The 27,115-nt window shown below is 41.4% G+C and overlaps 1 protein-coding gene across 2 annotated transcripts in view; it reads right to left on the reverse strand.

Annotated features, from left to right (window-relative positions):
- The window catches only part of LOC133623086 (lysyl oxidase homolog 2B-like), a 92,241-nt gene that overhangs the window by 57,832 nt on the left and 7,294 nt on the right, over positions 1-27,115 (reverse strand). Inside the window, exons 2-4 of one of the 2 annotated variants that reach the window (XM_061986046.1) lie at positions 26,460-26,708; positions 23,347-23,685; positions 20,502-20,677 (exon numbers count right to left, since the gene is read on the reverse strand). In XM_061986046.1, coding sequence (XP_061842030.1) covers positions 20,502-20,677; positions 23,347-23,674 — 504 coding nt within the window. In that variant the 5' untranslated portion in view covers positions 23,675-23,685; positions 26,460-26,708. The remainder of the gene's footprint in view (positions 1-20,501; positions 20,678-23,346; positions 23,686-26,459; positions 26,709-27,115) is intronic. The other variant, XM_061986045.1, reaches the window with a different exon arrangement.

Raw genomic sequence — 27,115 nt, forward strand, 5'->3', positions numbered from 1 at the left:
TGGAGCAAAGACTTACTGTGGAGCAAAGACGGCGTCCACAATGTACATCCGAACATGACACGGCAATCAACAATGTCCCCACAAAGAAGGATAAAAACAACTGAAATAGTCTTGACAAAGTAGATGCGGGAAATATCGCTCAAAGGAAGACAAGAAACTGCTACAGGAAAATACAGAAAAAAGAGAAAAATCCACCAAAATAGGAGCGCAAGACAATAACTGTGGGTAAAAAGATGTCTAATGCTTAAACCAAAAATATACAAAAGGTGAGTGCGCCTAAGAAAAGCTTAGGGAAGGCTATGCAGACCGAAACTAAAACTGAACTGGCTACAAAGTAAACAAAAACAGAATGCTGGACAACAGCAAAGACTTACTGTGGAGCAAAGACGGCGTCCACAATGTACATCTGAACATGACATGACAGTCAACAATGTCCCCACAAAGAAGGATAAAAACAACTGAAATATTTTCTAGATGCGGGAAATATTGCTCAAAGGAAGACATGAAACTGCTACAGGAAAATACCAAAAAAAGAGAAAAAGCCACCAAAATAGGAGCGCAACACAACAACTAAAACACTACACAGGAAAACAGCAAAAAAGTCTAAATAAGTCAGGGTGTGATGTGACAGGTGGTGACAGTACACCTACTTTGAGACAAGAGCTATAGTGATGCATGCTTGGTTATGGTTTAAAGTCATATCCAACAATGACTTTTTACTGTCAACTGAGTTTTGTTTTTTCATGATTTCTGCTGGTGGTGTGCCTCCGGGTTTTTTTAAAGGAAAAAAATGTGCCTTGGCTCAAAAAAGGTTGAAAAACACCGGGGTAGAAGACAGTTTAATTTCTCGGCTCACATTATCCCACAGTTTCACCCCCGCTATATTGTTACCCTGCACTTTTGTTTAAACAGGTCCTAACTTGATTGTCTGTTAAGTTAAGTTAAGTTAAGTTAAGTTAAGTTAAGTTAAGTTAAAGTACCAATGATTGTCTCTGCATTTGACCCATCACCCTTGATCACCCCCTGGGAGGTGAGGGAGGAGCAGTGGGCAACAGCAGTGGCCGCGCCCGGGAATAATTTTTGGTGATTTAACCCCCAATTCCAACCCTTGATGCTGAGTGCCAAGCAGGGAGGTAACGGGTCCCATTTTTTGTAGTCTTTGGTATGACTCGGCCAGGGTTTGAACTCACGACCTACCGATTATGAGAAGTGCCTCGAGGTCATGCGGTCGCAACCCAGATGTTGGGTCAAAAGTACAAAAAGGCAACAGAGGTGTGGGGGTTGTTGTTGTCATCATGTTATTTGTCATGAAATAAGCTCATAAAATGGCTAAAGAAACTTAAAGCATATATTTCAAGACAAATATTTTGAAGAACATTTCGGGCTGTTTCACCCATTCATTGGGGGTTAAATCACCAAAAATGATTCTCACTGATCCCCTCGCCTCCCAGGGGTTGAGGTTGATAGGTCAAATGCAGGGAATAATCTCACCAAACCTAATCATGGTGTGGAGATCTTGCGCCTCCGGGTTCTTCGGACCACCAATGACCGACATGCCAGGCTCTTCCATGTTCACAATGATGTTTTATTTTGCAATAAATTGTCTTGCCGTTGTGCTCTTCAGCAATTGTCGTTTGCGTCAGTCTCGTGCTCCGCCATCAACCACCTCTCTCCTTTCCGGCTGCTGCCTTTAACAGAGCGACAGGTGATTCGATAAACGCGCCCAGGTGGGCCTCTACGCACCTGTCGCTGATCTCGAAGCCGGTCCTGGCACACCCCGCTTCGCTGCAGGTCTGCAGGCCACGCCCCCCCACCCCACAAGTCCCATTTAGAAACCTCATGTGTTTGTATTTGCAAACTTCAACATATTTCAAAAAGAGTTAAAAGAGGCAAAATTCATAATTAATTCTACCCCTACTCGATGTCTTTTGCTGATTATTTACAAACAACATTCCGCCCGAATGCAGCTGAGATAGGCTCCAGCGACCCCAAAAGGGACAAGCGGTAGAAAATGGATGGATGGATGGATTATTTTTAAATGTTTACATTACCAGTAAGTTCACTTCTTGTGTAAAAGAAAGGAAGTTTACGGAAAAAAATGAATAGGATGGTCAATTAGGGATGTAAAGATAAACGCTATAATGATAAACCGCGGTATAATTCCAGACGGTTAGTACAAACCCTGTTTCCATATGAGTTGGGAAATTGTGTTAGATGTAAATATAAACGGAATACAATGATTTGCAAATCATTTTCAACCCATATTCAGTTGAATATGCTACAAAGACAACATATTTGATGTTCAAACTGATAAACTTTTTTTTTTTTTTTTTGCAAATAATCATTATCTTTAGAATTTGATGCCAGCAACACTTGACAAAGAAGTTGGGAAAGGTGGCAATAAATACTGATAAAGTTGAGGAATGCTCATCAAACACTTATTTGGAACAGGTGGGTGCCATGATTGGGTATAAAAGTAGATTCCATGAAATGCTCAGTCATTCACAAACAAGGATGGGGCGAGGGTCACCACTTTGTCAACAAATGCGTGAGCAAATTGTTGAACAGTTTAAGAAAAACCTTTCTCAACCAGCTATTGCAAGGAATTTAGGGACTTCACCATCTAAGGTCCGTAATATCATCAAAGGGTTCAGAGAATCTGGAGAAATCACTGCACGTAAGCAGCTAAGCCCGTGACCTTCGATCCCTCAGGCTGTACTGCATCAATAAGCGACAGCAGCGTGTAAAGGGTATCACCACATGGGCTCAGGAACACTTCAGAAACCCACTGTCAGTAACTACAGTTGGTCGCTACATCTGTAAGTACAAGTTAAAACTCTCCTATGCAAGGCGAAAAGTGTTTATCAACAACACCCAGAAACGCCTTCGGCTTCGCTGGGGCCTGAGCTCATCTAAGATGGACTGATACAAAGTGGAAAAGTGTTCTGTGGTCTGACGAGTCCACATTTAAAATTGTTTTTGGAAACTGTGGATGTTGTGTCCTCCGATCCAAAGAGGAAAAGAACCATCCGGATTGTTATAGGCGCAAAGTTGAAAAGCCAGCATCTGTGATGGTATGGGAGTGTATTAGTGCACAAAACATGGGTAACTTACACATCTGTGAAGGCGCCATTAATGCTGAAAGGTACATACAGGTTTTGGAGCAACATATGTTGCCATCCAAGCAACGTTACCATGGACGCCCCTGCTTATTTCAGCAAGACAATGCCAAGCCACGTGTTACATCAACGTGGCTTCATAGTAAAAGAGTGCGGGTACTAGACTGGCCTGCCTGTAGTCCCATTGAAAATTTGTGGCGCATTATGAAGCCTAAAATACCACAACGGAGACCCCCGGACTGTTGAACAACTTAAGCTGTACATCAAGCAAGAATGGGAAAGAATTCCACCTGAGAAGCTTCAAAAATGTGTCTCCTCAGTTCCCAAACATTTACTGAGTGTTGTTAAAAGGAAAGGACATGTAACACAGTGGTGAACATGCCCTTTCCCAACTACTTTGGCACGTGTTGCAGCCATGAAATTCTAAGTTAATTATTATTTGCAAAAAAAAAAAAAATGTTTATGAGTTTAAACATCAAATATGTTGTCTTTGTAGTGCATTCAAATGAATATGGGTTGAAAAGGATTTGCAAATCATTGTATTCCGTTTATATTTACATCTAACACAATTTCCCAACTCATATGGAAACGGGGTTTGTAGGAGCAAGTATGAGTATCCTGCATAGTTTTTAAACATAAATCCCCAGAATATACGTACAATATACAGTCGTGGTCAAGTTGACATACACTTGTAAAAAACATAATGTCATGGCTGTCTTGAGTTTGTAAACTTTTGACCACGACTGTATATGCATTCAAAATGTAATGTCTCAGGAGAAAAACAATGGCTAATGTGCCACTCATAAATCACTTAGCAGTGATGAGAGGCCGACTCAGCAGCGTACGTGTCAACGAGCACGAAACTGGAAGGTAACAGAGAGAAGTGGAAGATTTGAATTTCCGTCTGCAGGAGGGGAAAAGCATGAGCTAAGATAGGAAAATGTGAGTAGTCATAGTCGGTCATGAGGTGACTGTATAATCAGTGTGTGTGGGGGAAGGTGAGAAAATAAAGGTTCAAAAGTTATTGTCCTGTTAATCCTCAAACTTCAACTCATGTGCCTGTTCATGTGCCACCAAAAATCTCAAGTACAAGATATTAAATATGTGAAGGAGGAGGGTCAGGGGACTCAAATATATAATAAATAAAAATGGCTAAATAAAATATTGGCAAATAAAGTTGCACTTCAATATTGAATTTGTAAGCAGAGGTAGAGTTACCTCCCTGCTTGGCACTCAGCATCAAGGGTTGGAATTGGGGGTTAAATCAACAAAAATGATTCCCGGGCGTGGCCACCGCTGCTGCTCACTGCTCTCCTCACCTCCCAGGGGGTGATCAAGGGTGATGGGTCAAATGCAGAGAATAATTTCGCCACACCTAGTGTGTGTGTGTGACAATCATTGGTACTTGAACTTAACTTAACTTAACAGACAATCAAGTTAGGACCTGTTTAAACAAAAGTGCAGGGTAACAATATAGCGGGGGTGAAACTGTGGGACAATGTGAGCGGAGAAAATAAACGGTCTTCTGGCCCGGTGTTTTTCAACCTTTTTTTGAGCCAAGGCACATTTTTTGCGTTGAAAAAATCCGGAGGCACACCACCGGCAGAAATCATTAAAAAACGAAACTCAGTGGACAGTAAAAAAGTCGCAATTGTTGGATATGACTTTAAACCAAGCATGCATTAAAGGCCTACTGAAACCCACTACTACCGACCACGCAGTCTGATAGTTTATATATCAATGATGAAATCTTAACATTGCAACACATGCCAATACGGCCGGGTTAGCTTACTAAAGTGCAATTTTAAATTTCGCGCGAAATATCCTGCTGAAAACGTCTCGGTATGATGACGTCAGCGCGTGACGTCACGGATTGTGGAGGACATTTTGGGACAGCATGGTGGCCAGCTATTAAGTCGTCTGTTTTCATCGCAAAATTCCACAGTATTCTGGACATCTGTGTTGGTGAATCTTTTGCAATTTGTTCAATGAACAATGGAGACAGCAAAGAAGAAAGCTGTAGGTGGGAAGCGGTGTATTGCGGGCGGCTGCAGCAACACAAACACAGCCGGTGTTTCATTGTTTACATTCCCGGAAGATGACAGTCAAGCTGTACCATTGGCCTGTGGAGAACTGGGACAACAGAGACTCTCACCAGGAGGACTTTGAGTTGGATACGCAGACGCGGTACCGTGAGTACGCATGCAGCTGCGGCTTCCAAACATTTGATCGCTTACCCGTACGTGCGTGCCGCTATGTGCATGTCACGTACGTAGCTTTGGGGACTTTGGGGAAATATATGTGCTGTATGAACTTTGGGGAGGTGAACGGTACTTTGGGCTGTGGGATTGAGTGTGTTGTGCAGGTGTTTGAGTTGTATTGGCGGGTTATATGGACGGGAGGAGGGAGGTGTTTGTTATGCGGGATTCATTTGGGGCATATTAAATATAAGCCTGGTTGTGTTGTGGCTAATAGAGTATATATATGTCTTGTGTTTATTTACTGTTTTAGTCATCCCCAGCTGAATATCAGGTCCCACCCGCCTCTCACAGCATCTTCCCTATCTGAATCGCTCCCACTGCCCTCTAGTCCTTCACTCTCACTTTCCTCATCCACGAATCTTTCATCCTCGCTCAAATTAATGGGGAAATCGTCGCTTTCTCGGTCCGAATCGCTCTCGCTGCTGGTGGCCATGATTGTAAAGAATGTGCAGATGTGAGGAGCTCCACAACCTGTGACCTCACGCTACTCGTCTGCTACTTCCGGTAGAGGCAAGGCTTTTTTATCAGCGACCAAAAGTTGCGAACTTTATCGTCGATGTTCTCTACTAAATCCTTTCAGCAAAAATATGGCAATATCGCAAAATGATCAAGTATGACACACAGAATGGAACTGCTATCCCCGTTTAAATAAGAAAATCGCATTTCAGTAGGCCTTTAATATAGCTCTTGTCTCAAGGTAGGTGTACTGTCACCACCTGTCACATCACCCCCTGACTTATTTGGACTTTTTTGCTGTTTCCCTGTGTGTAGTGTTTTAGTTCTTGTCTTGCGCTCCTATTTTGGTGGCTTTTTCTCTTTTTTCGGAATTTTATGTAGCAGTCTTCCTTTGAGCGATATTTCCCGCATCTACTTTGTTTTAGCAATCAAGACTATTTCAGTTGTTTTTATCCTTCTTTGTGGGGACATTGTCGATTGTCATGTCATGTTCGGATGTACATTGTGGACGCCGCCTTTGCTCCACAGTAAGTCTTTGCTGTCGTCCAGCATTCTGTTTTTCTTTACTTTGTAGCCAGTTCAGTTTTAGTTTGGTTTTGCATAGCCTTCCCTAAGCTTCAATGCCTTTTCTTAGGGGCACTCACCTTTTGTTTATTCATGGTTTAAGCTTTAGATACCTTTTTACCTGCACACTGCCTCCCGCTGTTTCTCACATCTACAAAGCAATTAGCTACCGGCTGCCACCTACTGATATGGAAGAGTATTACACGGTTACTCTGCCGAGCTCTAGACAGCACCGACACTCAACAACAACACATAATTTGTAGACTATAATTACTGGTTTGCAAAAAATATTTTTAACCCAAATAGGTGAAATTACCTAATCTCCCACGGCACACCAGACTGTATCTGGTGTGCACAGTGGTTGAAAAACACTGTTCTAGCCTAAAAAATGTGTTGTTGGGAAACGAGTTCTTATTTATGGTTAAATCTGTATACACAATAAAATGTTGAAGCAATACAAATACACAAAAAGGTTTTTAATATTTAGGAGTATGATCGCACCACAACAGATTTGGAGAAGCTACACTTCCTTGTTCACGACAAAAATGCAAGACGGGGACACGCTTGCAGAGCAAATATGACCACAGATGTCAAAGGTCATCAACACATACATGCAAGGGGTCATCTTTTACCTCCCCCTTGACTGACAAAGTATTTCTTTTGGGGTTGACAGGTCAGCTGGAGTGTCAACATTAAAGAGCATACTAATCAGCCAATGGCATAAAAGCTGTAAGTGTATGTCATCATCATTGCACACCAGAGTGTGTCTAAATGTCATCATCATTGCACACCAGAGTGTGTCTAAATGTCATCATCATTGCACACCAGAGTGTGTCTAAATGTCATCATCATTGTACACCAGAGTGTGTCTAAAATGTCATCATCATTGCACACCAGAGTGTGTCTAAATGTCATCATCATTGCACACCAGAGTGTGTCTAAAATGTCATCATCATTGCACACCAGAGTGTGTCTAAATGTCATCATCATTGCACACCAGAGTGTGTCTAAATGTCATCATCATTGCACACCAGAGTGTGTCTATATGTTATCATTGCACACTAGAGTGTGTCTAAATGTCATCATCATTGCACACCGGTGTGTCTAAATGTCATCATTGCACACCAGAGTGTCTAAATGTCATCATCATTGCACACCAGAGTGTGTCTAAATGTCATCATTGCACACCAGTGTGTCTAAATGTCATCATTGCACACCAGAGTGTGTCTAAATGTCATCATTGCACACCAGAGTGTGTCTAAATGTCATCATTGCACACTACACTAGAGTGTGTCTACATGTCATCATCATTGCACACCAGAGTGTGTCTAAATGTCATCATCATTGCACACAATAGTGTCTAAATGTCATCATCATTGCACACCAGAGTGTGTCTAAATGTCATCGTCATTGTACACCAGAGTGTGTCTACATGTCATCGTCATTGCACACCAGAGTGTGTCTAAATGTCATCATTGCACACCAGAGTGTGTCTATATGTCATCATCATTGCACACCAGAGTGTGTCTAAATGTCATCATTGCACACCAGTGTGTCTAAATGTCATCATTGCACACCAGAGTGTGTCTAAATGTCATCATTGCACACCAGAGTGTGTCTAAATGTCATCATTGCACACTACACTAGAGTGTGTCTACATGTCATCATCATTGCACACCAGAGTGTGTCTAAATGTCATCATCATTGCACACAATAGTGTCTAAATGTCATCATCATTGCACACCAGAGTGTGTCTAAATGTCATCGTCATTGTACACCAGAGTGTGTCTAAATGTCATCGTCATTGCACACCAGAGTGTGTCTAAATGTGATCATCATTGCACACCAGAGTGTGTCTATATGTTATCATTGCACACTAGAGTGTCTAAATGTCATCATCATTGCACACCAGTGTGTCTAAATGTCATCATCATTGCACACCAGAGTGTGTCTAAATGTGATCATCATTGCACACCAGAGTGTGTCTATATGTTATCATTGCACACTAGAGTGTGTCTAAATGTCATCATCATTGCACACCAGTGTGTCTAAATGTCATCATTGCACACCAGAGTGTGTCTAAATGTCATCATCATTGCACACCAGAGTGTGTCTAAATGTCATCATCATTGCACACCAGAGTGTGTCTATATGTTATCATTGCACACTAGAGTGTGTCTAAATGTCATCATCATTGCACACCGGTGTGTCTAAATGTCATCATTGCACACCAGAGTGTCTAAATGTCATCATCATTGCACACCAGAGTGTGTCTAAATGTCATCATTGCACACCAGAGTGTGTCTAAATGTCATCATTGCACACCAGAGTGTGTCTAAATGTCATCATTGCACACTACACTAGAGTGTGTCTAAATGTCATCATCATTGCACACCAGAGTGTGTCTAAATGTCATCATCATTGCACACAATAGTGTCTAAATGTCATCATCATTGCAGACCAGAGTGTGTCTAAATGTCATCGTCATTGTACACCAGAGTGTGTCTAAATGTCATCGTCATTGCACACCAGAGTGTGTCTAAATGTCATCATTGCACACCAGAGTGTGTCTAAATGTCATAATTGCACACTACACTAGAGTGTGTCTAAATGTCATCATCATTGCACACAATAGTGTCTAAATGTCATCATCATTGCACACCAGAAAGTGTCTAAATGTCATAATTGCACACTACACTAGAGTGTGTCTAAATGTCATCATCATTGCACACAATAGTGTCTAAATGTCATCATCATTGCACACCAGAGTGTCTAAATGTCATCATCATTGCACACAATAGTGTGTCTAAGTGTCATCATAATTGCACACCAGAGTGTGTCTAAGTGTGTCCACCGTGTCCAAATGATAGGACAATGTTTTGGGCACTGGCATCCACATCAATCAATCAATCAATCTTTATTTATATAGCCCTAAATCACAAGTGTCTCAAAGGGCTGCACAAGCCACAACGACATCCTCGGTACAAAGCCCACATACGGGCAAGGAAAAACTCACCCCAGTGGGACGTCGATGTGAATGACTATGAGAAACCTTGGAGAGGACCGCATATGTGGGTAACCCCCCCCCCTCTAGGGGAGACCGAAAGCAATGGATGTCGAGTGGGTCTGACATAATATTGTGAGAGTCCAGTCCATAGTGGATCCAACATAATAGTAAGAGTCCGGTCCATAGTGGGGCCAGCAGGACACCATCCCGAGCGGAGACGGGTCAGCAGCGCAGAGATGTTCTCAGCCGATGCACAGCACTTCATCCATGGCCACCGGACCTGTGCCCCCCCCCCCCCCCCCCCCCTCAAGGAAAAGGGGAGCAGAGGAGAAAAGAAAAGAAACGGCAGATCAACTGGTCTAACAGGGGGGCTATTTAAAGGCTAGAGTATACAAATGAGTTTTAAGATGAGACTTAAATGCTTCTACTGAGGTAGCATCTCTAATTGTTAGACTTTTTTTGGGCTCTGGGAATCACTAATAAGCCGGAGTTCTTTGAACGCAGATTTCTTGCCGGGACATATGGTACAATACAATCGACAAGATAGGACGGAGCTAGACCGTGTAGTATTTTATACGTAAGTAGTAAAACCTTAAAGTCACATCTTAAGTGCACAGGAAGCCAGTGCAGGTGAGCCAGTATAGGCGTAATATGATCAAACTTTCTTGTTCTTGTCAAAAGTCTAGCAGCCGCATTTTGTACCAACTGTAATTTTTTAATGCTAGACATAGGGAGACCCGAAAATAATACGTTACAGTAGTCGAGACGAGACGTAACGAACGCATGAATAATGATCTCTGCGTCGCTAGTGGATAAAATAGAACGAATTTTAGCGATATTACGGAGATGAAAGAAGGCCGTTTTAGTAACACTCTTAATGTGTGATTCAAACGAGAGAGTTGGGTCGAAGATAATACCCAGATTCTTTACTGATTCGCCTTGTGTAATTGTTTGGTTGTCAAATGTTAAGGTGGTATTATTAAATAAATGTCGGTGTTTAGCAGGACCGATAATCAGCATTTCCGTTTTCTTGGCGTTGAGTTGCAAGAAGTTAGCGGACATCCATTGTTTAATTTCATTAAGACACGCCTCCAGCTGACTACAATCCGGCGTGTTGGTCAGCTTTAGGGGCATGTAGAGTTGGGTGTCATCAGCATAACAATGAAAGCTAACACCGTATTTGCGTATGATGTCGCCTAGCGGCAGCATGTAAATACTAAAGAGTGCAGGGCCAAGAACCGAACCCTGAGGAACTCCGCACGTTACCTTAACATAGTCCGAGGTCACATTATTATGGGAGACGCATTGCATCCTGTCAGTAAGATAAGAGTTAAACCACGACAAAGCTAAGTCTGACATACCAATACGTGTTTTGATACGCTCTAATAAAATATTATGATCGACGGTATCGAAAGCAGCGCTAAGATCAAGAAGCAGCAACATAGATGACGCATAAGAATCCATCGTTAGCAGTAGATCATTAGTCATTTTTGCGAGGGCTGTCTCCGTAGAGTGATTTGCCCTGAAACCGGATTGAAAAGGTTCACAGAGATTGTTAGACACTAAGTGTTCATTTAGCTGCTGTGCGACAATTTTTTCGAGGATTTTCAAAATAAAGGGAAGGGGGGACACCGGTCGGTAGTTTACCATGAGGTCAGGATCAAGGTTAGGTCTTTTGAGCAGAGGATGAATAACCGCTTTCTTGAATGCTAGGGGAACAGTGCCAGAGGAAAGTGATAAGTTTATAATATTTAGCACTGATGGACCTAATAATACAAAAAGCTCCTTGATAAGTTTCCCAGGAAGTGGGTCAAGTAAACATGTTGTTTGTTTTATCCCACTTACACGCTGTAATAGTTCCTCTAATGTTATTTCATCAAAAAGAGAGAGACTATTTTGTATTGCAGTATCCGTCGTAGATACAGTTGTATCTGTGTTCATAGAACCCAGTTGTAGCTGGGATGCGTTGTCTTTAATCTCCTTTCTAATGAGTTCAATTTTCTTATTAAAGAATTTCATAAAGTCATCTGCCGAGTGGGTGGAGCTATTGGGAGGAGTCCCTTGTTGGGTTAGCGATGCTACTGTACTAAACAAAAATTTAGGGTCGTTTTTGTTGAGGCGGATGAGATTTGAGTAATATTTAGCTTTAGCTAAGGTAAGCATGCGTTTATACGATATTAAACTATCACTCCATGCTTGATGGAAAACCTCAAGCTTGCCTTTTATATTTAAAAAAAAACCTCTTGGGCAACCATCACCTTGAAATAATCAACCTGTTTGGTGCGTTTACTCCTTTTTGTTTCAAGTGGACAAAACATCTGGCTGCAGCAAATTCAGAAGTCACCAGGAACAAAAGTTCAAATACTACAGTTGCCTTTCAAGTAAGAACCCCTGAATCTGGTCCTGGCTCTGTTAGCTCAGTGTTCTCATAACATTGGAATGTGTCTTCATGGGGCCTGCACAGTGAACACAGAGATAAGATGGAGGATCATACTTCTTGACCAGAGAGATAATAATACTTCTTGACCAGCCCAGAAATCCGCTGGGCCTTCAAACGTCCAGACAAAGAACTATGGCAGTGACGCCTGACAAATACCAGTTAAACCTGCAGGCTACGTGGAAAGGACTTTTATTCAATCAGAGAGTCTAGAGGCTTTTTTCCACCGCATGAACTTTTGACATGAACTACTATAGTTCCGGATAGTCAAACTTTGGATTCAGGAGGAACTGTGTGGTTTTTGTCCTGGTTGTGGAACGGTAGACCAGCTCTATACTCTTGGCAGGGTCCTTGAGGGTGCATGGGAGTTTGCCCAATCAGTCTACATGCTTTGTGGACTTGGAGAAGGCATTCCGTGTCCCCCGGGAAGTCCTGTGGGGAGTGCTCAGAGAGTACGGGGTATCGGACTGTCTGATTGTGGCGGTCCGGTCCCTGTATGATCAATGTCAGAGCTTGGTCCGCATTGCCGGCAGTAAGTCGGACACGTTTCTAGTGAGGGTTGGACTCCGCCAAAGCTGCCCTTTGTCACTGATTCTGTTGATACATTTTATGGACAGAATTTCTAGGCGCAGTCAGGGTGTTGAGGAGATCCGGTTTGGTGGCTGCAGGATTAGTTCTCTGCTTTTTGCAGATGATGTGGTCCTGATGCTTCATCTGGCCAGGATCTTCAGCTCTCACTGGATCGGTTCGCAGACGAGTGTGAAGCGACTGCGATGAGAATCAGCACCTCCAAGTCCGAGTCCATAGGTGGGGAAAGGGTGGAGTGCCATCTCCAAGTTGGGGAGATCTTGCCCCATGTGGAGGAGTTCAAGTACTTCGGAGTCTTGTTCACGAGTGAGGGAAGAGTGGATCGTGAGATCGACAGGCGGATTGGTGCGGCGTCCTCAATAATGCGGACGCTGTATCGATCTGTTGTGGTGAAGAAGGAGCTGAGCCGGAAAGCAAAGCTCTCAATTTACCGGTCGATCTACGTTCCCATCCTCACCTATGGTCATGAGCTTTGGGTTATGACCGAAAGGACAAGATCACGGGTACAAGCAGCCAAAATGAGTTTCCTCTCCCTTAGAGATAGGGTGAGACGCTCTGTCATCCGGGAGGAGCTCAAAGTAAAGCCGCTGCTCCTACACATTGAGAGGAGCCAGATGAGGTGGTTTGGGCATCTGATCAAGATGCCACCCGAACTCCTCCCTAGGGAGGTGTTTCGGGCACGTCCGACCGGTAGGAGGCCAGAACAAACAATTACATCAAGCAACAGTCTACATAGTCAATGATCCAGCACAGAAAGAGGGAACCAGGTGCAACTAAATAGAACTAATTAACAATGAGCATCCGGTGTGCTGGTGGGGGATGAGTGCTTCAAAATGCAGAGACCAAACTGGAAATACTGACAAAACAAGAGCACCAGGACAGGAAGTGATTCTAAACACAGGAAGTTGATGAGAAAACAAAAGATCATGAAGAGGACGACTTTCTGACTGTGGAAAAAAAGCCTGACTTTTTATGTACAATTAGGTACACTTTGTTGTCAAATCATAAAGTTTTGTATATGATTGCTTTGTATTTCATTTACTTACACTTTAGTCAAATAAAGAGGACCTATTATTGTCTGTTTATTTACATGTGTAGAAATAAACCATTCATCCATATGTCAACAGCCTGACCACAACTATATATGTATTTATATACTGTATGTATATGTATGTATATATAAGTGTATATATGCATGTATATAGACATATACTGTATATGTGTATGTATATACATATATGTGTATGTATGTATGTATATATATTTATTTATTTATATATATATATATCTCCGCTCGGGATGGTGTCCTGCTGGCCCCACTATGGACTGGACTCTTACTATTATGTTGGATCCACTATGGACTGGACTCTCACAATATTATGTCAGACCCACTCGACATCCATTGCTTTCGGTCTCCCCTAGAGGTTTTCCATCAAGCATGGAGTGATAGTTTAATATCGTATAAACGCATGCTTACCTTAGCTAAAGCTAAATATTGCTCAAATCTCATCCGCCTCAACAAAAACGACCCTAAATTTTTGTTTAGTACAGTAGCATCGCTAACCCAACAAGGGACTCCTCCCAATAGCTCCACCCACTCGGCAGATGACTTTATGAATTTCTTTAATAAGAAAATTTAACTCATTAGAAAGGAGATTAAAGACAACGCATCCCAGCTACAACTGGGTTCTATTAACACAGATACAACTGTATCTACGACGGATACTGCAATACAAAATAGTCTCTCTCTTTTTGATGAAATAACATTAGAGGAACTATTACGGCGTGTAAGTGGGATAAAACAAACAACATGTTTACTTGACCCACTTCCTGGGAAACTTATCAAGGAGCTTTTTGTATTATTAGGTCCATCAGTGCTAAATATTATAAACTTATCACTTTCCTCTGGCACTGTTCCCCTAGCATTCAAGAAAGCGGTTATTCATCCTCTGCTCAAAAGACCTAACCTTGATCCTGACCTCATGGTAAACTACCGACCGGTGTCCCACCTTCCCTTTATTTCGAAAATCCTCGAAAAAATTGTCGCACAGCAGCTAAATGAACACTTAGTGTCTAACAATCTCTGTGAACCTTTTCAATCCGGTTTCAGGGCAAATCACTCTACGGAGACAGCCCTCGCAAAAATGACTAATGATCTACTGCTAACGATAGATTCTGATGCGTCATCTATGTTGCTGCTTCTTGATCTTAGCGCTGCTTTCGATACCGTCGATCATAATATTTTATTAGAGCGTATCAAAACACGTATTGGTATGTCAGACTTAGCTTTGTCGTGGTTTAACTCTTATCTTACTGACAGGATGCAGTGCGTGCGTCTCCCATAAAAATGTGACCTCGGACTATGTTAAGGTGACGTGCGGAGTTCCTCAGGGTTCGGTTCTTGGCCCTGCACTCTTTATAATTTACATGCTGCCGCTAGGCGACATCATACGCAAATACGGTGTTAGCTTTCATTGTTATGCTGATGACACCCAACTCTACATGCCCCTAAAGCTGACCAACACGCCGGATTGTAGTCAGCTGGAGGCGTGTCTTAATGAAATTAAACAATGGATGTCCGCTAACTTCTTGCAACTCAACGCCAAGAAAACGGAAATGCTGATTATCGGTCCTGCTAAACACCGACATTTATTTAATAATACCACCTTAACATTTGACAACCAAACATTTACACAAAGCGAATCAGTAAAGAATCTGGGTATTATCTTCGACCCAACTCTCTCGTTTGAATCACACATTAAGAGTGTTACTAAAACGGCCTTCTTTCATCTCCGTAATATCGCTAAAATTCGTTCTATTTTATCCACTAGCGACGCTGAGATCATTATTCATGCGTTCGTTACGTCTCGTCTCGACTACTGTAACGTATTATTTTCGGGTCTCCCTATGTCTAGCATTAAAAGACTACAATTGGTACAAAATGCGGCTGCTAGACTTTTGACAAGAACAAGAAAGTTTGATCATATTACGCCTATACTGGCTCACCTGCACTGGCTTCCTGTGCACTTAAGATGTGACTTTAAGGTTTTACTACTTACGTATAAAATACTACACGGTCTAGCTCCGTCCTATCTTGTCGATTGCATTGTACCATATGTCCCGGCAAGAAATCTACGTTCAAAGAACTCCGGCTTATTAGTGATTCCCAGAGCCCAAAAAAAGTCTGCGGGCTATAGAGCGTTTTCTATTCGGGCTCCAGTACTATGGAATGCCCTCCCGGTAACAATTAGAGATGCTACCTCAGTAGAAGCATTTAAGTCCCATCTTAAAACTCATTTGTATACTCTAGCCTTTAAATAGCCCCACTGTTAGACCAGTTGATCTGCCGTTTCTTTTCTTTTCTCCTCTGCTCCCCTCTTCCTTGTGGAGGGTGGGGGGGCACAGGTCCGGTGGCCATGGATGAAGTGCTGGCTGTCCAGAGTCGGGACCCGGGGTGGACCGCTCGCCTGTGCATCGGCTGGGAACATCTCTGCGCTGCTGACCCGTCTCCGCTCGGGATGGTGTCCTGCTGGCCCCACTATGGACTGGACTCTTACTATTATGTTGGATCCACTATGGACTGGACTCTCACAATATTATGTCAGACCCACTCGACATCCATTGCTTTCGGTCTCCCCTAGAGGGGGGGGGTTACCCACATATGCGGTCCTCTCCAAGGTTTCTCATAGTCATTCACATCGACGTCCCACTGGGGTGAGTTTTTCCTTGCCCTTATGTGGGCTTTGTACCGAGGATGTCGTTGTGGCTTGTGCAGCACTTTGAGACACTTGTGATTTAGGGCTATATAAATAAACATTGATTGATGATTGATTGATATATATATACATATATAAGTGTATATATAAATATATATATGTATATATATGCATATGTGTATATATATATATATATATATGTATATTTATATATATGTACTGTATATACATATGCATATATATATACACATATAAGCATAACTATATATATATATATATATATATATATATATATATATATGTATATGTGTATATATACATATATATGTATATGTATGTATATGTATAAATAAATAATAATAAATAATAAATAAAGTACTATCTATCTATCTATGTGTATACATACAGTATATGTATATATTTTATAAATATGTACTGTATATACATATGCATATACACATATAATCATAACTATGTATATACATATATACATATGCATATATATCTATATATATATATATATATATATAAATATATATATATATGTGTGTATATATATATATATATATATTTTTTTTTTTATTTTTTTTTTTTATATATATATACCTATATAGTTTTTGCCTTGGTACATGGCTGAGACCAAGGATATTGGGTTCGAAAAGGTTGGTGACCACTGTACTAATTAAGGGTTGCATGTACTAAAACGTGCAAATTTGTGCACTGAGGATTGTGTCTCTTAAATCAGTGGTCCCCAACCACTGGGTTGCGGCCCGGTACCGGTCCATGGATCGATTGGTACCGGGCCGCACAAGAATTTTTTTATTTTATTTTATTTTATTTGTTTTAAATTAAATCAACATAAAAAACACAAGATACACTTACCGTATTTTCCGCACTATAAGGCGCACCTAAAAACCACAAACTTTCTCAAAAGCTGACAGTGCGCCTTATAACCCGGTGCGCTTTATATATGGATAAATATTAAGATTCATTTTCATAAAGTTTAGGTCTCGCAACTACGGTAAACAGCCGCCATCTTTTTTCCCCGTAGAAGAAGCGCGCGGTGCATGCTGGGATATGTGACGTTTCATTTCCATTTGTGTGTTTATGTAAAGACCCCAAAATGGCTCCTATTAAGTGTGTTGTCTGTCTAATTATAAATAATGCAGACGAGGCGTGTTAACTGAGTTCTCAACATTTTCTCACAGCGTGCTCATAACCACATTCGAACTCCCAGCATACAACAACGCTTCTCAGGGCTACCGCGCATGCTCGTAACTATCGTTGCATGCTGGGTAGTGTAGTTGTTATATTTGCTAGCTCATAACAGCACATTGAGAGACACGCTTACGCGCTTAATTCAATACTCGCCGTCATTCCGGGTGGATTGACAAAAGACCTCCAGCCGCTAGATATTGGTGTCAACAGGGCATTCGAAGCTAGACTGCTAACTGCGTGGGAACAATGGAAGACAGAAGGCGAACACACCTTCACTAAGACGAGGAGGCAGCGCCAGACGACGCCAACATCTGCCAGTGGATCGTAAATTTGCCCAACTTTTCACTTCGGACACCGAAGACGAAGGATTTACGAATGAAGAATAACTTCAGAAAGTGAGCGCTATGTTTATTTTGTGTGTTGTGACATTAACGTTCGAGCAACATTATGTTGCTATTGCTCTGCACTATTTTGAATTTTACTATGTTTGTGATTGCACATTTGCGTACATTTTGGGAGTGAACAGAGTTGTTAGAACGCTGGTTTTTAATATATTATTAAAGTTTGACTGACCTATCTGACTGTTTTTTTGACATTCCCTTTAGCGCAGCGTAGGCGCGGCTTATAGTCCGGGGCGGCTTATTGGTGGATAAAGTTATGAAATATGTAATTCATTGAAGGTGCGGCTAATAATCCGGTGCGCCTTATAGTGCGGAAAATACGGTACAATCAGTACACCAACCCAAAAAACCTCCCTGCCCCATTCACACTCATTCACACAAAAGGGTTGTTTCTTTCTGTTATTAATATTCTGGTTCCTACATTATATATCAATATAGATCAATACAGTCTGCAGGGATACAGTCCATAAGCACACATCTTGTATTTTTTATGACAAAAAAAAAATAACCCCCCCCCCCCCCCGGGACCACTGTCTTAAATAATCCAAATAGCGAGCGCAATCCATTGAGCCTTGTCTGTCTTCATGTATATGCAGTATACAGTATATGTCTTCATGTATATGCAATATTCAGTATATGCAGTATACAGTATGTACTCACAAAACCTGTAGAATAAGATGCAACTAAGACCATTCAACAGTCTATCTTACGTTCTGAATGTTTGTGCAAAATGGCACAGTTACGCACAAATGTATTAGTCATATCGATGATTCCACAATTACATGTAATAATTTTAGAACTGCTAGATGACCTAACATACATTTACATTTAAAATACTTCTTGTGGTCTACATGACATGGAAAGAGGTTGTCTCTATAATTTAGTTTATATGGTGGGCGCCCACAATGGCATATTAATAACAGTCTGGTGCAATAATTACACATTTACAGCAAAAACTGTCTTAACATTGGGAAGTTGCTGGGTGTGACACAAAGGAGATTATGTTAGTTATCATTAAGATTCTAAAGCAGCTGCAATGGAGGAACACTGCTTTTAAACATAAACTTCTTGTACAAACCCCGTTTCCATGTGAGTTGGGAAATTGTGTTAGATGTAAATATAAACGGAATACAATGATTTGCAAATCCTTTTCAACCCATATTCAATTGAATGCACTACAAAGACAACATATTTGATGTTCAAACTCATAAACTTAATTTTTTTTATTGCAAATAATAATTAACTTAGAATTTCATGGCTGCAACACATGCCAAAGTAGTTGTGAAAGGGCATGTTCACCACTGTGTTACATGGCCTTTCCTTTTAACAACACTGAGGAGACACATTTTTGAAGCTTCTCAGGTGGAATTCTTTCCCATTCTTGCTTGATGTACAGCTTAAATTGTTCAACAGTCCGGGGGTCTCCGTTGTGGTATTTTAGACTTTATATTACGCCACACATTTTCAATGGGAGACAGGTCTGGACTACAGGCAGGCCAGTCTAGTACCCGCACTCTTTTACTATGAAGCCACGTTGATGTAAAACGTGGCTTGGCATTGAAATAAGCAGGGGCGTCCATGGTAACGTTGCTTGGATGGCAACATATGTTGCTCCAAAACCTGTATGTACCTTTCAGCATTAATAGCGCCTTCACAGATGTGTAAGTTACCCATGTCTTGTGCACTAATACACCCCCATACTATCACACATGCTGGCTTTTCAACTTTGCGCCTATAACAATCCGGATGGTTCTTTTCCTCTTTGGTCCAGAGGACACGACGTCCACAGTTTCCAAAAACAATTTGAAATGTGGACTCCTCAGAGCACAGAATACTTTTCCACTTTGTATCAGTCCATCTTAGATGAGCTCAGGCCCAGCGAAGCCGATGGCGTTTCTGGGTGTTGTTGATAAACGGTTTTCGCCTTGCATAGGAGTTTTTTAACTTGCACTTACAGATGTAGCGACCAACTGTAGTTACTGACAGTGGGTTTCTGAAGTGTTCCTGAGCCCATGTGGGGATATCCTTTACACACTGATGTCGCTTGTTGATGCAGTACAGCCTGAGGGATCAAAGGTCACGGGCTTAGCTGCTTACGTGCAGCGATTTCTCCAGATTCTCTGAACCCTTTGATGATATTACGGAGCGTAGATGGTGAAATCCCTAAATTTCTTGCAATAGCTGGTTGAGAAAGGTTTTTCTTAAACTGTTCAACAATTTGCTCACGCATTTGTTGACAAAGTGGTGACCCTCGCCCCATCCTTGTTTGTGAATGACTGAGCATTTCATGGAATCTACTTTTATACCCAATCATGGCACCCACCTGTTCCCAATTTGCCTGTTCACCTGTGGGATGTTCCAAATAAGTGTTTGATGAGCATTCCTCAACTTTATCAGTATTTATTGCCACCTTTCCCAACTTCTTTGTCACGTGTTGCTGGCATCAAATTCTAAAGTTAATGATTATTTGCAAAAAAAAAAAATGTTTATCAGTTTGAACATCAAATATGTTGTCTTTGTAGCATATTCAACTGAATATGGGTTGAAAATGATTTGAAAATCATTGTATTCCGTTTATATTTACATCTAACACAATTTCCCAACTCATATGGAAACGGGGTTTGTAAATATCAGATGTTTGAGCAGATACAGTCAAATTATGTTTTTCTTATCAGCTTTCTGACAGTCCAAAATGTTCTGAAGAGCCTACAAATGAATTATGATCATGCTTTACCTCCACATGGTTGGGCAGGGTGTTGACAAATTTAAATCCAGGGATCCTCTTGTCGCTGCACATCACACCCACGTCTTCGGTGTGCTTGCAGTCAGACACACCAATGCCATTGGAGGGACACAGTGATAAGGTCTTCTCTTTGCCCGTGCAGTGGAGATTGTCAAACCATATGGGTCCTGTTGGAAAGAAGAGACATGGTTTGACAAGGACCTTTATTGTCATACCAGCACATACCATATTTAGCCCAATAAGTACCAAAATAACAGTAGTATGTACAGTACAGGCCAAAGGTTTGGACACATCTTCCCCTCATTCTGTGAAGTGAAACCCATTTCAGCTACCTCTGAGACTATAAAAACGGGACCCATTACCATACTTGCCAACCCTCCCGATTTTCCCGGGAGACTCCTGAATTTCAGTGCCCCTCCCGAAAATCTCCCGGGGCAACCATTCTCCCGATTTCCACCCGGACAACAATATTGGGGGCGTGCCTTAAAGGCACTGCCTTTAGCGTCCTCTACAACCTGTCGTCACGTCCGCTTTCCCTTCCTTCCAGTCACATAATATATGCGGCTTTTACACACACACACACACACACAAGTGAATGCATGCATACTTGATCAACAGCCATACAGGTCACACTGAGGGTGGCCGTATAAACAACTTTAACACTGTTACAAATATGCGCCACACTGTGAACCCACACCAAACAAGAATGACAAACACATTTCGGGAGAATATCTGCACCGTAACACAACATAAACCTGCTCAGTGGCCTAGTGGTTAGAGTGTCCGCCCTGAGATCGGTAGGTCGTGAGTTCAAATCCCGACTATAAAAATGGGACCCATTACCTCCCTGTTTGGCACTCAGCATCAAGGGTTGGAATTGGGGGTTAAATCACCAAAAATGATTCCCGGGCATGGCCACCGCTGCTGCTCACTGCTCCCCTCACCTCCCAGTGGGTGATCAAGGGTGATGGGTCAAATGCAGAGAGTAATTTCGCCACACCTAGTGTGTGTGTGACAATCATTGGTACTTTAACTTTAACTTAAACACAACAGAACAAATACCCAGAACCCCTTGCAGCACTAACTCTTCCGGGACGCTACAATATACACCCCCGCTACCACCAAACCCCGCCCCCCTCCCCCCCATCTCCCGAATTCGGAGGTCTCAAAGTTGGCAAGTATGCCTATTACCTCCCTACTTGGCACTCAGCATCAAGGGTTGGAATTGGGGGTTAAATCACCAAAAATGATTCCCGGGCACGGCCACCGCTGCTGCTCACTGCTCCCCTCACCTCCCAGGGGGTGAACAAGGGGATGGGTCAAATGCAGAGGACAAATTTCACCACACCTAGTGTGTGTGTGACAATCATTGCTACTTTAACTTTAACTTAAACACAACAGAACAAATACCCAGAACCCCTTGCAGCACTAACTCTTCCGGGACGCTACAATATACACCCCCCGCTACCACCAAACCCCGCCCCCCTCCCCCCCATCTCCCGAATTCGGAGGTCTCAAAGTTGGCAAGTATGCCTATTACCTCCCTGCTTGGCACTCAGCATCAAGGGTTGGAATTGGGGGTTAAATCACCAAAAATGATTCCCGGGCGCGGCCACCGCTGCTGCTCACTGCTCCCCTCACCTCCCAGTGGGTGAATAAGGGGATGGGTCAAATGCATAGGACAAATTTCACCACACCGAGTGTGTGTGTGACAATCATTAATACTTTAACTTTAACTTTAACTTAAATACAACAGAACAAATACACAGAACCCCTTGCAGCACTAACTCTTCCGGGACGCTACAATATACACCCCCCGCTACCACCAAATCCCGCCCCCCTCCATCTCCCGAATTCGGAGGTCTCAAAGTTGGCAAGTATGCCTATTACCTCCCTGCTTAGCACTCAGCATCAAGGGTTGGAATTGGGGGTTAAATCACCAAAAAATGATTCCCGGGCACGGCCACCGCTGCTGCTCACTGCTCCCCTCACCTCCCAGTGGGTGAACAAGGGGATGGGTCAAATGCAGAGGACAAATTTCACCACACCTAGTGTGTGTGTGACAATCATTGGTACTTTAACTTTAACTTAAACACAACAGAACAAATACCCAGAACCCCTTGCAGCACTAACTCTTCCGGGACGCTACAATATACACCCCCCGCTACCACCAAACCCCGCCCCCCTCCATCTCCTGAATTCGGAGGTCTCAAAGTTGGCAAGTATGCCTATTACCTCCCTGCTTGGCACTCAGCATAAAGGGTTGGAATTGGGGGTTAAATCACCAAAACTGATTCCCGGGCACGGCCACCGCTGCTGCTCACTGCTCCCCTCACCTCCCAGTGGGTGAACAAGGGGATGGGTCAAATGCAGAGGACAAATTTCACCACACCGAGTGTGTGTGTGACAATCATTAATACTTTAACTTTAACTTTAACTTAAACACAACAGAACAAATACCCAGAACCCCTTGCAGCACTAACTCTTCCGGGACGCTACAATATACACCCCCCGCTACCACCAAACCCCGCCCCCCTCCCCCCCATCTCCCGAATTCGGAGGTCTCAAAGTTGGCAAGTATGCCTATTACCTCCCTGCTTGGCACTCAGCATCAAGGGTTGGAATTGGGGGTTAAATCACCAAAAATTATTCCCGGGCGCGGCCACCGCTGCTGCTCACTGCTCCCCTCACCTCCCAGTGTGTGAACAAGGGGATGGGTCAAATGCAAAGGACACATTTCACCACACCTAGTGTGTGTGTGACAATCATTGCTACTTTAACTTTAACTTTATTGGGGTTTTTCACAAATATATGAACCTATTTCGTGATCAAATACCTTCTCCTTTCCCGTATTTGGACGAGGGCGACCACGATACCGCTTCCACGTATCCCAGCTCTCGACACACCACCTGTGCGGCGTGGATGCTGAAGTCGTCATCGCAGACAGTTCCCCACTGGCTGTTGTAGAAGACCTCCACACGACCCTCGTTGTGCTTCCTCTTATCCCCGGCCAGTCGAAGCTGAATCCTGGGCGTGTCGGGAGCCAGCTGGGGGGCAGAGTACTGCTCCTGTGGCTCTGGGTAGCCCGGGTGCTCATACTGGGCAAGAACCGTCTTCAGTAGCACTAATAGACTGCAGCAGGTCAGGTACTGGATGACCAGCATGTTGGTTAGATCTGGAAACAACGAGAAGAGCATAGAATTTAATAATTGCAGAACACAATGGTTTCATTAATGAATTGTTCATTGATCCTCGACCAACCAGAACATGATTCTGACCTCACAGACTGGTTACTGTATGTGCCCATGAAGGTCCAAAATAATGATGTCATTCACCAATACGTTTGGTGAGAAAGAGCCTCACATTGAAAAAAAAATATCATACGTCCCTACTGTTGATACAGTAAAATACAACTTTCAATAAAAATGCTTCATCAATCCTCTCCCATTAGTGTGTTCAACATCAGACAACAATGCAGACCTTTTCTCAAGTTCCAAGCACTAATTGCACAACTTCAGCTTATTTGGATGCACATGCAAGTTAATGTGCAACTTTTTAATATGTCATTCATTGAAAAAGTTAAGAACAATAAACGCCAGCCAGCAGATGCGTGGCTGTTTGGCGTGACATCAAGTGTTGCATCATGACTCAGATGTTTACAAGTAAAAGTACACGGCCATCGCTTCACATTCAACACACGCCACTTTGTCAAAAGTTTTCCCAATAAGACGTACAACGCTGAATGTACTTATATATATTAAAGTATCATGCTGAATGTACTTATATATTAAAGTGTAATACTGCATGTACTTATATATTAAAGCATCATGCTGAATGTACTTATATATTAAAGTATCATGCTGCATGTACTTATATATTAAAGTGTCATGCTGAATGTACTTATAGATTAAAGTATCATGCTGCATGTACTTATATATTAAAGTGTCATGCTGAATGTACTTATATATTAAAGTCTCATGCTGCATGTACTTATATATTAAAGTATCATGCTGCATGTACTTATATATATTAAAGTCTCATGCTGAATGTACTTATATATTAAAGTCTCATGCTGAATGTACTTATATATTAAAGTCTAATGCTGCATGTACTTATATATATTAAAGTATCATGCTGCATGTACTTATATATTAAAGTCTCATGCTGCATGTACTTATATATTAAAGTGTAATACTGCATGTACTTATATATTAAAGCATCATGCTGAATGTACTTATATATTAAAGTCTCATGCTGCATGTACTTATATATTGAAGTCTCATGCTGCATGTACTTATATATTAAAAGTCTCATGCTGCATGTACTTATATATTAAAGTCTCATGCTGCATGTACTCATATATATTAAAGTCTCATGCTGAATGTACTTATATATTAAAGTATCATGCTGCATGTACTTATATATATTAAAGTCTCATGCTGAATGTACTTATTATATATTAAAGCATCATGCTGAATGTACTTATATATTAAAGTATCATGCTGCATGTACTTATATAATAAAGTCTCATGCTGAATGTACTTATATATTAAAGTATCATGCTGCATGTACTTATATATATTAAAGTATCATGCTGCATGTACTTATATATTAAAGTCTCATGCTGCATGTACTTATATATTAAAGTATCATGCTGCATGTACTTATATATATTAAAGTCTCATGCTGAATGTACTTATATATTAAAGTCTAATGCTGCATGTACTTATATATATTAAAGTATCATGCTGCATGTACTTATATATTAAAGTCTCATGCTGCATGTACTTATATATTAAAGTCTCATGCTGCATGTACTTATATATTAAAGTGTAATACTGCATGTACTTATATATTAAAGCATCATGCTGAATGTACTTATATATTAAAGGCTCATGCTGAATGTACTTATATATTAAAGTGTCATGCTGAATGTACTTATATATTAAAGTATCATGCTGCATGTACTTATATATATTAAAGTATCATGCTGCATGTACTTATATATATTAAAGTCTCATGCTGAATGTACTTATATATTAAAGTCTCATACTGCATGTACTTATATATTAAAGTCTCATACTGAATGTACTTATATATTAAAGTCTCATGCTGCATGTACTTATATATTAAAGTGTAATACTGCATGTACTTATATATTAAAGTCTCATGCTGCATGTACTTATATATTAAAGTCTCATGCTGCATGTACTTATATATTAAAGTCTCATGCTGAATGTACTTATATATTAAAGTCTCATGCTGCATGTACTTATATATTAAAGTCTCATGCTGCATGTACTTATATATTAAAGTCTCATGCTGCATGTACTTATATATTAAAGTCTCATGCTGAATGTACTTATATATTAAAGTCTCATGCTGCATGTACTTATATATTAAAGTCTCATGCTGCGTGTACTTATATATTAAAGTCTCATGCTGCATGTACTTATATATTAAAGTCTCATGCTGCATGTACTTATATATTAAAGTATCATGCTGCATGTACTTATATATATTAAAGTCTCATGCTGCATGTACTTATATATTAAAGTCTCATACTGAATGTACTTATATATTAAAGTATCATGCTGCATGTACTTATATATTAAAGTATCATGCTGCATGTACTTATCTATATTAAAGTGTCATGCTGAATGTACTTATATATTAAAGTATCATGCTGCATGTACTTATATATATTAAAGTCTCATGCTGAATGTACTTATATATTAAAGTATCATGCTGCATGTACTTATATATATTAAAGTCTCATGCTGAATGTACTTATATATTAAAGTATCATGCTGCATGTACTTATATATTAAAGTCTCATGCTGCATGTACTTATATATATTAAAGTATCATGCTGCATGTACTTGTATATTAAAGTCTCATGCTGCGTGTACTTATATATTAAAGTCTCACGTATATTAAGGGTCTTACTTTGCTTGTCGCTGGCGGCGCCGAGCAGGCTGCGGTGGTGACCAAAGTGTGAACAAAAGTCGTCCGCAGCGTCTTTTCACTTTTTCTCAACACTTTTCCTCTCTTCGTCAGCATCTGTTCGGTCCCTCAACGCCCGCCTTTACGATGACGTCACTGGGTGCCGCGACGTGGTCACACGCACGGAGATGATCGCTCAAGAACCCGACCGTTCCCTGAAGGCAGCAGTGGTGCTTTCAGAGGCTGTCGGAACTGAACAGAAACGCAATGGTGGCGAACGAATGTTTTAATTTTGCAACACATAATCAGACGTGAGCTGACAAATAACAGGGATAGTGTATTGAAAATATGTGGTCGTTAACTGAGGAAAACATAAAAGGAAAATAAATATTATCGTGAGAAATTGACGCGCGTGTTTATACGAGCCAGTACGGTATGTTGGTTTAATGGCAACAAATAAACTTTATAAGGACAAACAATATAACCTTGTTGTGTACTTTAAACTGATCCAACACTTTACTCTGCTGCCACCTTGTGGAAGGCAGCATAAACACGGAGAAAATGGTGCCATACAACAGTGATTCTTAAACTGTGGTAGTGTACATGTAGTGGTACATGTACATCTAGTGGTACATTAATATATAAATGCAGGGTTTTAT

The sequence above is a fragment of the Nerophis lumbriciformis genome, linkage group LG12 (assembly GCF_033978685.3).
Source record: "Nerophis lumbriciformis linkage group LG12, RoL_Nlum_v2.1, whole genome shotgun sequence".
NCBI classification, from domain to species: Eukaryota; Metazoa; Chordata; class Actinopteri; order Syngnathiformes; family Syngnathidae; genus Nerophis; species Nerophis lumbriciformis.